The sequence below is a fragment of the Cetorhinus maximus genome, chromosome 17 (genome assembly GCF_964194155.1).
Source record: "Cetorhinus maximus chromosome 17, sCetMax3.hap1.1, whole genome shotgun sequence".
NCBI classification, from domain to species: Eukaryota; Metazoa; Chordata; class Chondrichthyes; order Lamniformes; family Cetorhinidae; genus Cetorhinus; species Cetorhinus maximus.
Genome location: NC_135895.1, coordinates 24,422,618 through 24,434,868, shown reverse-complemented (window position 1 = coordinate 24,434,868; position 12,251 = coordinate 24,422,618). Strand labels below are relative to the sequence as shown.

The 12,251-nt window shown below is 46.2% G+C and overlaps 1 protein-coding gene across 1 annotated transcript in view; it reads right to left on the bottom strand.

Annotated features, from left to right (window-relative positions):
• The window catches only part of LOC144692827 (uncharacterized), a 59,712-nt gene extending 53,221 nt beyond the window's left edge, over positions 1-6,491 (bottom strand). Inside the window, exon 1 of the mRNA XM_078561900.1 lies at positions 6,321-6,491. Within this exon, the coding sequence (XP_078418026.1) occupies positions 6,321-6,491 (171 nt within the window). The remainder of the gene's footprint in view (positions 1-6,320) is intronic.
• Positions 6,492-12,251: the final 5,760 nt, after the last annotated feature.

Genomic DNA, 12,251 nt, shown 5'->3' with positions numbered 1-12,251 from the left:
GTCCTGCGATGATGGAGAATTGGTGACAGGGACAGGGCTGTAAACCTGAGAGTCCCTAGTCTAGAATCTGCATACAAGTGGCAGATGCATGAAGGTTGTTGGACACCTGTGTTGGGACAGAGGTGTCTTTTAGCCAGCAGCATCTGTGACTGGGCAGTCTTCTTCAGGCTACCCTCAGCTCACCCCAAATGGGGAGGGGGCTAGAAAAGGTGCCCTAAAAATAGGCTGTCCCATTTTCTCCTGGCTGGGGAACCACACCCTGCGGGATCACCACTTTGTGGTCAAAGAAAGAAAACGTTAACATTTTGCAACTTGGCATGTTACAACCCTCATGGATAATCTCAGGAGTGACTGTCTAGAAAGAAGAACTGCAGTTGTATCAGGTGAGATACTAAGACTCCAAATTGACATCTCGGCCCTCAGTGGGACCCACTTCCTGGGGAGGAACAACGGAACAAGCAGGGTTAAACAGCTTCTGCTGAAAAGGAAAGGTTGATAGTGATCCTGATGTCCACAGAGTTGTTTATGCCATCCGGAACAGGATCTTGGATGCACTGCCAGAGCTCCCCAATTGTATAAATGAAAGACTCATGACACTTCACCTACAGCTCAGCTGTAACCAATTTGCCACTGTCATCGGTGTTTATGCTCTGACCCTGGACTATGATGAAGATGTTAAGGAAAAGCACTTCTCTGACCTTGATGAAATCCTCAATGCCACCCTGAAAGAAGATCATCCTTTTGGGGATATTAATTCCAGGGTTGGCCATGACTCTGATGTCTGGAGCAGAACCACTGGGAAAAATGAGCAGCAAAAGCCAATGCAAATGGTGTCATCCTGCTGACAAAGTGTTATCAGCATGGCCTCATTATAAACAAATACCCTGTTCTGCCAGAAAGACAAATACAAAACCATGCAAGGAGACATCCTAGATCAAAGCATTGGCACCCCCTGGATTATGTAATTGCTTGGCTCAAAGATCTAAGTGACATCTGTATCACTTGATCCACTGCTGATGGATAGATCATAGACTTGTTCAGTCGATAATGAACATCAACCTAGCGCCAAGACATTGCAAGGCCCAGAAGTCAGAGTGGAAGAAGATCAATGTGTCAGCTCTAAAGCAGTTCTAAAGTGCAGCTCACAACCAATCTGGAAAATCTTCACACATCCAACTTAAGTCGAGCACAATGGTGTCAAATAAAGTCAGCTGTACTAGACTTCTGTGCCAAGAACATTGGGTTTAAGCACCATCAGCAGCAGGACTAGTTCGTTGAAAAAGGTGCTGAAACATGTGACATCCTAGATCGAAAATGAGCAGCATTTATTGCCTGGCAGTACAACCAAAGGTCGCAAATCAAGAAGGCAGCATTCCAATAGCTCAAGGCTGATGCCCAAAGATAAATCTGGAAGATAAAGGACATGTGGTGGGAAGAGAAAGCCCAGGAGAGTCAACAATATGCTATCATGACATGCAAAGCTTTTTTGAAACCACCAGGGCCACCTATAAACCAAGATCAAATGGACAAAATCCCCTTTGTTCACAAAATGGTGTTTCTCTTCTTGAAGGATGACAATGCCATTCTTCAATCCTGGATAAAACATTTTCAACAACTCCACAACCATGAATCCACAGTAGCAGCTGATACTCTCCAGGCTATCACCCCATACTCTGTGTAGAATCCATGGGCGAACCAGAATCAATGGAAAAGCTGCAACAAGCAATCAAACAATTGAAAAACAACAAAGCCTGCAGCCCTGATGGTATTCCAGCGGAGGTCTTCAAAGCTGGTGGGCTTTTGCACATGTCAAACCTCCATGCACTCATCTTACAGATTTGGGAGGAAAAAGAACCCCCCACCAACCCCCCCACCCCTGACTTCAGAAATGCGAAAATTGTAACCATCTTCAAGGAGGGAGGTAAATAATGATGTGGAAACTATTGAGGTAATCCTTTCCTTGTCCATAGCAGGGAAAATCCTGACATGCCTAATTTCCAGTGGCTGAGGAAATCCTGCCAGAGACAGCGTAGCTTTAGACCTTCCAGAGGAGCCTCTTTATTGTCAGAAATATTCAAGAAAAATATGTCAGGAAAAATATGTCAAGAACAACGCCAGGAACTCTTCATTGCATTCATCGAACAGACAAAAGCATTTGACTCAGTAAATTGCGGGGCTCTGTGGATTAGGCTCCAGAGATTTGAATGTCCAAGAAACTTCATCACAATCTTTTAACTGTTTCATGGTGATATGATTGCAACTGTCTTGAGTGGAAGATCTGAAACGGACATCTTCAAAATCTGGACCAATGTCAAACAAGGTTGTGTGATAGCATCAGTTGCCTCCGTGCCAAAACTAAACTGATCACTATAGACATACATGACCTACAGTTTGTGGATGACTGCAGTGTTGTTGGCAACTCTACATCAGATAGGCAAATGTTACAATTATGAGGTTTATAAGATTATTATATTTTGAGACTGTAGCTTTAAATTTAGGATAAATGAATGGGTATGTGATCTGTGCTGAAGTCTGCCCGACAGTAAGTCTGTGTCACCTGATTGTTAGAGATCAAAAGGCAGCTTAGATTGTTTTACTGAGAGAAAATAGGTGCAAAGTATTTACGCTCAAAGACAATAGCAGCAGTCTTTGGGTTTTCAATGAGTAGACTCCATGTCTCTCAAAGTCACAGAGAGGTGTTGAAGGTACTGTGTTGTAAACAGTTATGCTGTAAACTGTCCATTTACTTCGAAGATGAAAGGGTGTTGGGATCAAGAATAGTTCATGGGCACATCTACCGAGAAGCAAAATGAATGTGTTTCACATTCCCCTGAGGCAGAGGGCAGAGGAAGCCACTTTTGAGTCCAGGTTACAGGCTTCCCTACAAATCAATTAATATTAGACAGACAGCAGTTTGGTGTGATCAGCAGTGCTTGGCTTCGTGAGCTACCACAGTTGGATGCTGGAGGGAGACGGTCTCTAGTTGAAGGGATGCATTGTGCAGACATCTAAGGGTTCTGGGATGTTCATCATGACATGGCCAGGGGAAGAAGAATCATCGGAACAGACTTTACTGGTGGTGAATTTAAGGGCCTGTCTGAAAACTGAGGAAAGCACCTGGACACTATCACTTGAAATTACTACCCAATGAAGGGAGGATATGGGAACCTATTGAAAACAACCGTTGACTCCTATAAGTACTGTAATTCCATAGAGGGTCTGATGTGTGATAAGTACAAAAAGATCATGCTCCTTTATGTAGTTTAAAGTATATGTTGCCTAAAAAAGAAAATGAGGTTTAGTTAATAGTGCTACTTTTAGTCATTTGTTACAGTAAAAGTTTTAAAATCTGAAATCTTGACAGTCTTTCAGCCAGTAACTGGAATTTTGATCTCTTTTTAAAAAAGTTATCGGTCTCCAAGGAAATGGCAAGATAAGCTCTTCAATTCTGCACACAAGAAACCCAGCCTGTCCTTGAATGTAGCCAAAAAAACTCGCATCAACCCACAGCTAGTCAGCCAAATATTCCACTTCCCACATATGTTGAAGGAGAGACGTTGGAATATGTTGAGCACTTCCCATACCTTGGCAGTCACCTCTCTTAAAAGGCCACCATTGACAAGGAGATCCAACAATGGATCAGCTGCACCAGCTCAGCCTTCTACCAACTACATCAGTGAGTTTTTGACAACAAAGACCTCTAAGTCAACAAAATCCTACTGTACAAGGCAGCTGTCATCACTAGACTCTCATAGAACCATAGAACACTACAGCACAGAAAACAGGACATTTGGCCCTGTAGTCTGTGCCAAAATATTATTCCGCTAGTCCCATTGACCTGCACCTAGTCCATAACCCTCCAGACCTCTCCCATCCATGTATCTATCCAATTTATTCTTAAAACTTAAGAGTGAGCCCGCATTTACCACGTCAGATGGTAGCTCGTTCCACACTCTCACCACTCTCTGAGTGAAGAAGTTCCCCCTAATGTTCCCCCTAAACCTCTCCCCTTTCACGCTAAAGCCATGTCCTCTCGTGTTTATCTCTCCTAATCTAAGTGGAAAGAGCCTACTTGCACTTACTCTGTCTATACCCCTCATAATCTTGTAAACTTCTATCAAATCTCCCCTCATTTTTCTACGCTCCAAGGAATAAAGTCCTAACCTGTTTAATCTTTCCCTGTAACTCAACTCCTTAAGACCCAGCAACATCCTAGTAAATCTTCTCTGCACTCTCTCAATCTTACTGATATCCTTCCTGTAGTTAAGCGACCAGAACTGCACACAATACTCCAAAGTTGGCCTCACCAACGTCTTATACAACCTCACCATAACATCCCAACTCCTATACTCAATACTTTGATTTATGGAGGCCAGTATGCCAAAAGCTTTCTTTACAACCCTGTCTAACTGTGACGCCACTTTCAGGGAATTATGTATCTGAACTCCCAGATCCCTTTGTTCCTCCGCACTCCTCAGTGCCCTACCATTTACTGTGTATGTCCTACCTTGGTTTGTCCTTTCAAAATGCAGCACCTCACACTTTTCCGCATTAAATTCCATCTGCCATTTTCTGGCCCATTTTTCCAGTTGGCCCAGATCCCTCTGCAAGCTTTGAAAGCCTTCCTCGCTGTCCACAACGCCTCCAATCTTAGTGTCATCAGCAAACTTGCTGATCCAGTTTACCACATTATCATCCAAATCATTGATATAGACAACAAACAACAATGGTCCCAGCACAGATCCCTGAGGCACACCACTAGTCACAGACCTCCAGTCTGAGAAGCAATCATCCACTACCACTCTCTGTCTTCTCCCACCCAGCCAATTTCGAATCCAGTTTACAACCTCTCCATGGATACCAAGTGTCTGAACCTTCTGAACTAACCTCCCATGTGGGACCTTGTCAAAGGCCTTACTAAAATCTATGTAGACAACATCCACAGCCTTTCCTTCATCTACTTTCTTGGTACTGCAGTAAGACGTGGACAGTGTATGAGTGACACATAAGAGCATTAAAGAAACTCCATCAGCAATGCTTCCGCTGCAACCTCTGGATTCAATGGGAGGACCGTCAAACAAGCGCAAGCGTACTTCTTGAAGCATTCAGGCAAAATATCCTGCAAAATTAAACTTCGATGGATGGGTGAAAAGTATCTCCCCCCCCTCTGCCAGGTTTCGTTTTCTCAACTCAAGTGACAAATGTGCCACAGGTGGACAAAGAAAATGCTTGAGAGACACCCAGAAACTCTCAATGAAGCATGGCAGCATTGACATTAATGAGTGGGAGGAGCTCGCTACCAATTGTCCAAAATGGCGGCAACTTGTTCAAGCTGCCTCGTGCTTTGAATCAGCACCCTGGGAGAGAAAGAAAAAGGAAGCAAATCATGCACTCCAGATCCCACTACCTTGTGGGACATCCTGCCCCCATGTGCCCAAAGTTCTGGTTGGAGAATGGGCTTGTCCAGTCACAAGAAGGCCCATGACAGAACACGACCCTGGGTAGATATCATCCTCCAATCGAGGTGCAGCCGACACCCACCCCAAGATGGCATTTGATACATTATTCGCGAGACAGCTACACAAAACTAGTGACAAAAAAAAAGTGCTTCCAAAAAAGTGTAATGCCATAATTGCATTAACTGCCATTTGAACTTTAACCTTGACTGGACTTCAGTTCTGTGGCTGAAAGCTTCAACCAGGCTTTTGAGCATTTAAAAAAAAAGAAACATGAACAAGAGTGAATAATGGTCACGAATGTGGAGGTTTTGTTGTAAATCAGCCTTTTGTTCCAGCATTTTTCTTTCCTTGGTACCAAAGCTGTACCCCCGGCCAACAACAGTGAGGGGAAAGAATTCCTTTGGTTGCTATGCAGAGAGCCAGGGTAACTTCTCACCGGAGAATGATCCGTGATCCCAAACACAACTTTTAAACAGTGTGCGACGGAGCTGACTAGAAAAGAAGTAAAAGGACACTAACCACCAAGTTACCATACAAAAGCTATCAAGAGTAAACCATGTCCTCACAGCTAATAGTTCACCAAATCACCCGACAGGATTTTTAAAAATCGCAACATTACTTAATTTATAATCGATCTGGAGGGTGAAAACACACTATTTTCGTTTCGGATCTTAACAGAAGCCCGGAGCGGTGAAACTCAGGGTGAACTTTGGAGAGAAGCTTACCTTCACTTTCACCTTCACACCCCTCCTGGGATAGTGCCGTCCACTATTACCACTGACCCTTTAGAGTCTGGACAGGTCAATAGTTTCTTTAACGGGGGTGGGTGGAGAGTGTGGTAAGTCGCTTGTCCTCACTTACCTGTTTCCAGGGGATAGCGCCTGTCCAGAGCCACCGTCCCGGATTGCGGGAGTGAGCAGCCAACCCGCTAACTGCAGGGAAACACGGCGGCCGCCTCACCCTGTACCCAGCGCCGCCAATATGAAAGCCTGGTCCTGCTTCTTTCACCCAGCCGCCTCCCGGTGACTGCATTTCCACTCACTCCTCCCCCTGAGACAGAGAGAGAGAGAGACAGCGGGAGTCCACACCAGCCAACACAAAATTAACCAGTCTCCATGGAAACGGCTGGAAACCAAATTATTATTTTTTTTGTTGTTGTGTTTTAATTGTTGCTCAATCAGCACGAATTTTCACACGGACCCTCCCAGTCTGAGCATTGCTGATGCCGCAGAAATACTTGGTGGAACCCATTGTTAGTTAGCAATATATGGGAGTAGGTCACCTTCGTAAATCAAGATGAGTATCGCTCCAAGTGAGGGAGACTTGATGGATTCGTGTTGATGCATTAGATATGGAATTGAGAAGAAACTTCTTTACTCAGAGTGTAGTGAGAATGTGAAAACTGGCTATTACAGGGGGTAGCTGAAGTGGCTGAAGTGGAGTTGAGGTTACAATCAGATCAGATACAGTCATACCTAGCACAAAGGAGGTTGATTGTGGTTATTGGAGGTCAATCATCTCAGCTCCAGGACATCACTGCAGGACTTCCTCAGGGTAGTGTCCTTGGCCCAAACATCTTCGGCTGCTTCATCAATGATCTTCCTTCCAGAGGCGGGGATGCTCGCTGATGATTGGACAATGTTTAGCACCATTCGCGACTGCTCAGATACAGAAGTAGTCCATGTCCAAATGCAGCAAGACCTGGACAATATCCAGGCTTGGGCTGACAAGTGGCAAGTAACATTCACACCACACAAGTGGCAGGCAATGATCACCACCAACAAGCAAGAATCTAACCATCACCCCTTGTCGTTCAATGGCATTACCATCACTGAATCCCTCACTATTAACATCCTGGGGGTTACCATTGACCAGAAATTGAACAGGGCTAGTCATATAAATACTTTGGCTACAAGAGCAGGTCAGAGGCTAGGAATCCTGTGGTGAGTAACTCATCTCCTGACTCCTCAAAGCCTGTCCACCATCTACGAGGCACAAGTCAGGAGTGTGATTGAATACTCCCCACTTGCCTGGATGAGTGCAGCTCCCACAACACTCAAGGACTTTACACCGTTCAGGCCAAAGCAGCCCACTTGATTGGCACCACATCCACAAACATCCACTCCCTCCACCGCCAATGCACAGTAGCAGCAGTGTGTATCATCTGCAAGATGCACTGCAGGAATTCACCCAGGGTCCTTAGACAGCACCTTCCAAACCCATGACCACTACATCTAGAAGGACAAAGGCAGCAGATAGATGGGAACACCACCACCTGGAAGTTCCCCTCCAAGTCATTCACCATCCTGACTTAGAAATATATCGCCGTTCCTTCACTGTCGCTGGTTCAAAATCCTGGAACTCCCTAACGGCACTGTGGGCCTACCTACCTCACATGGACTGCAGTGGTTCAAGAAGGTGGCTCACCACCACCTTCTGAAGGGCAACTAGGAATAAGCAATAAATGCTGGTCCAGCCAGCGAAGCCCACATCCTGTTAATGAATAAAAAGAAAACCAGCCATGATCTTATAGAATGGCATAGCAGGCTCAAGAGGCCGAGTGGCCTATTCCTGGTCCTAATTTGTGTGTTTGTATGCATTTAAGGGAAAGTTAGATAAGCACATGAGGGAGGAGGGAATAGACAGTATGTTGGTAGAATTGGATGAGGAAAGGTGGGAGGAGGCTCAAATGGACCATAAAGACTGGCATGGACTGTTTGGGCTGAATGGCCCATTTCTGTGCTGTAAATCCTGTGCAATTCCAAGGAGACCAACACCAAGTATTCATTAATACTAATGAATCAATGTATGTCCCAAACAGGTACATCATTTGGTTGGCATGTTGTCAGGGAATTTGTCAATGCTGGAAATACACAGGAGGCCTATTAGCATCAGGAAAGTAAAAAGTTAGGTTGATATTTCAGGTGAAGGGCCATTGTCACAAATTTTAGTCTATCTTTTCAGAAGAATGGTAGCCAGCAAGAAAGAGTGACTCCGTCAAACATCAGATGAGAGGCACCCTCTACATGGTCATACACCTACACCCAGACACCTAAAGTCAAGGAAGAGCTTCATGAACAGTATTGTTCCATTACAATCAACCCCATCTGAAGCCCGCATCGCTTTGTGGAAAGACTGGCTCGCCAGTCTCAAACAACCCCCAGCGATGGAAATTCTACCGGATGAATGCCCACCCCCAGGAACTAATTGCAACTGGGCAACCTGGAAGTGCCTTAACAGACTTAGGACTGGTGTAGGTCATTCAAAGGTGTCACGAAGCAAATGGGGATTTACAACCAGCCCGACAACTTGTGAATGTGGAACTGAGCCTCAGACTATGCAACATCTCCTGCAATGCCTATCGCTAGAGGAACCCTGCACTGTTGCAGATCTTGCCGAATTCAACAACAAGGCGCAAAAATGTGTCCAGTTCTGGCTGGGCCGTGTATAGACTGTCAATGGACACGATAAGAAGATCTTACAGGTGCTGATAGACCAGTTTTGTTTCCCTAGGATTTTCCTCTTTTACTCCAGATTTCCAGCATTTACAGTGTTTGCTTTTTTATCTCTTCAGGAAGGAATGATGGAATGCAGAAAATGCTGAAATATAAATCCAATGTGTTAGTTTTAATTGATGCTCCTTCACCACTTTATAAGATAATATTTAAACCAGTTGGGTTCATGGGCATACAACCTGTTCTGCCATATCTTAGTCTGGGGATGGGAAGGGTGGGGGGTTGGTGGGGTGGTGTAATTATTCTGAACAGGAAGCTAAGTGACCACTTGTAATTTGGGTGTGGCTCAAAAAGGTGTATAAAAGTTATCAGTTATCTGCAAAGTAGTCATACAGAGTTTACATAAGTGGAGTACATTGTATAGAGTACGTAAACTTGGGAATTTGGTGCAGAGAGGGAAAGGAGGTCCAAAACAAAAACAGAATTACGTGGAAAAACTCAGCAGGTTTGGCAGCATCGGCGGAAAAGAAAAGAGTTGACGTTTCGAGTCCTCATGACCCTTCAGCAGAACTGAGTAAAGTTAGGAGAGGGGTGAAATATAAGCTGGTTTAAGGTGGGGGGGTGGGGTGGGGGGAGAGAAGTTGGAGGGTGGGGGGGTGGTGGTAGTAGGGACAAGCAAGCAGTGATAGGAGCAGATAATCAAAAGATGTCACAGACAAAGGAACAAAGACGTGTTAAAGGTGGTGATATTATCTAAGAGAATGTGCTAATTAAGAATGGATGGCAGGACACTCAAGGTACAGCTCTAATGGGGGTGGGGTGGAAAGACTGACAGGGCATTACAGGTTAAAGATTTAAAAATAATGGAAATAGGTGGGAAAAGAAAAATCTATATAAATTATTGGAAAAAACAAAAGGGAGGGGGAAGAAACGGACAGGGAGTGGGGATGGGGGAGGGAGTTCAAGATCTAAAGTTGTTGAATTCAATATTCAGTCCGGAAGGCTGTAAAGTGCCTAGTCGGAAGATGAGGTGCTGTTCCTCCAGTTTGCGTTGGGCTTCACTGGAACAATGCAGCAAGCCAAGGAGAGACATGTGGGCAAGAGAGCAGGGCGGAGTGTTAAAATGGCAAGCGACAGGGAGGTTTGGGTCTTTCTTGCGGACAAACTGCAGGTGTTCTGCAAAGCGGTCGCCCAGTTTATGTTTGGTCTCTCCAATGTAGAGGAGACCGCATTGGGAGCAACAAATTAAGTAGACTAAGTTAGGGGAAATGCAAGTGAAATGCTGCTTCACTTGAAAGGAATGTTTGGGCCCTTGGACGGTGAGGAGAGAGGAAGTGAAGGGGCAGGTGTTGCATCTTCTGCGTGGGCATGGGGAGGTGCCATAGGTGGGGGTTGAGGAGTAGGGGGTGATGGAGGAATGGACCAGGGTGTCCCGGAGGGAACGATCCCTACGGAATGCTGCCAGGGGGGGTGAAGGGAAGATGTGTTTGGTGGTGGCATCATGCTGGAGTTGGCGGAAATGGCAGAGGATGATCCTTTGAATGCGGAGGCTGGTGGGGTGTTAAGTGAGGACAAGGGGGACCCTATCATGTTTCTGGGAGGGAGGAGAAGGCGTGAGTGTGGATACGCGGGAGATGGGCCGGACACGGTTGAGGGCCCTGTCAACCACCGTGGGTGGAAAACCTCGGTTAAGGAAGAAGGAGGACATATCAGAGGAACTGTTTTTGAAGGTAGCATCATCAGAACAGATGCGATGGAGGCGAAGGAACTGAGAGAATGGGATGCAGTCCTTACAGGAAGCAGGGTGTGAAGAGCTGTAGTCGAGGTAGCTGTGGGAGTCGGTAGGCTTGTAATGGATATTGGTGGACAGTCTATTACCAGAAATTGAGACAGAGAGGTCAAGGAAGGGAAGGGAAGTGTCAGAGATGGACCATGTGAAAATGATGGAGGGGTGGAGATTGGAAGCAAAATTAATAAATTTTTCCAGGTCCCAACGAGAGCATGAAGCAGCACCGAAGTAATCATCGATGTACCGGAGAAAGAGTTATGGGAGGGGGCCGGAGTAGGACTGGAACAAGGAATGTTCCACGTACCCCATAAAGAGACAGGCATAGCTGGGGCCCATGCGGGTACCCATAGCCACACCTTTTATTTGGAGGAAGTGAGAGGAGTTAAAGGAGAACTTGTTCAGTGTGAGAACAAGTTCAGCCAGACGGAGGAGAGTAGTGGTGGATGGGGATTGTTCGGGCCTCTGTTCAAGGAAGATGCTAAGGGCCCTCAGACCATCCTGGTGGGGGATGGAGGTGTAGAGGGATTGGACGTCCATGGTGAAGAGGAAGCGGTTGGGGCCAGGGAGCTGGAAATTTTTGATGTGACGTAAGGTGTCAGAGGAATCACGGATGTAGGTGGGAAGGGACTGGACAAGGGGAGAGAGAAGGGAGTCAAGATAATGAGAAATGAGTTCCGTGGGGCAGGAACAGGCTGACACGATCGATCTGCCGGGACAGTTCTGTTTGTGGATTTTGGGTAGGAGGTAGAAGCGGGCCGTTCGAGGTTTTGCGACTATCATGTTGGAAGCTGTGGGAGGAAGATCTCCAGAGGAGATGAGGTCAGTGACAGTCCTGGAAACGATGGCTTGATGTTCAGTGGTGGGGTCATGGTCCAGGGAGAGGTAGGAGGAAGTGTCTGCGAGTTGACGCTCAGCCTCCGCGAGGTAGAGGTCAGTGCGCCAGACAACTACAGCACCACCCTTGTCAGCGGGTTTGATGACAATGTTGGGGTTGGACCTGAGAGAACGGAGTGCAGTAAGTTCAGAGAGAGACAAATTAGAATGGGTGAGATGAGCAGAGAAATTGAGACGACTAATGTCACGCTGACAGTTCTCAATGAAAAGATCAAGAGAACATAAGAATCCAGAGGGAGGGGTTCAGGTGAAGGGAGAATATTGGAGGTGGGTAAAAGGATCCGTTGAACGGAGAGAGGACTCCTGCCCAAAGAAGTGAGCACGGAAACGAAGACGGCGGAAGAAGAGTTCAGCATCGTGCCGAGCCCGAAATTCATTGAGATGAGGGCGTAAGGGTATGAAACTAAGTCCTTTGCTGAGCACTGAACGTTCAGCATCGGAGAGGGGAAGGTCAGGGGGTATAGTGAATATGCGGCCGGGGCTGGGATTGGAAGATAGGGTGGGGACGGAGGGACAGGCAGGGGTGGGGGGTCCTAGATGGGTGTTGGTGTCGATGAGTTGTTGGAGCTTGTGTTCCTTAGCACTTGAGAGAAAGAGAAAAAGTTTCTTGTTGAGGCGTCGGATGAGACGAAGAATAAAATGAAACTGGGGGCA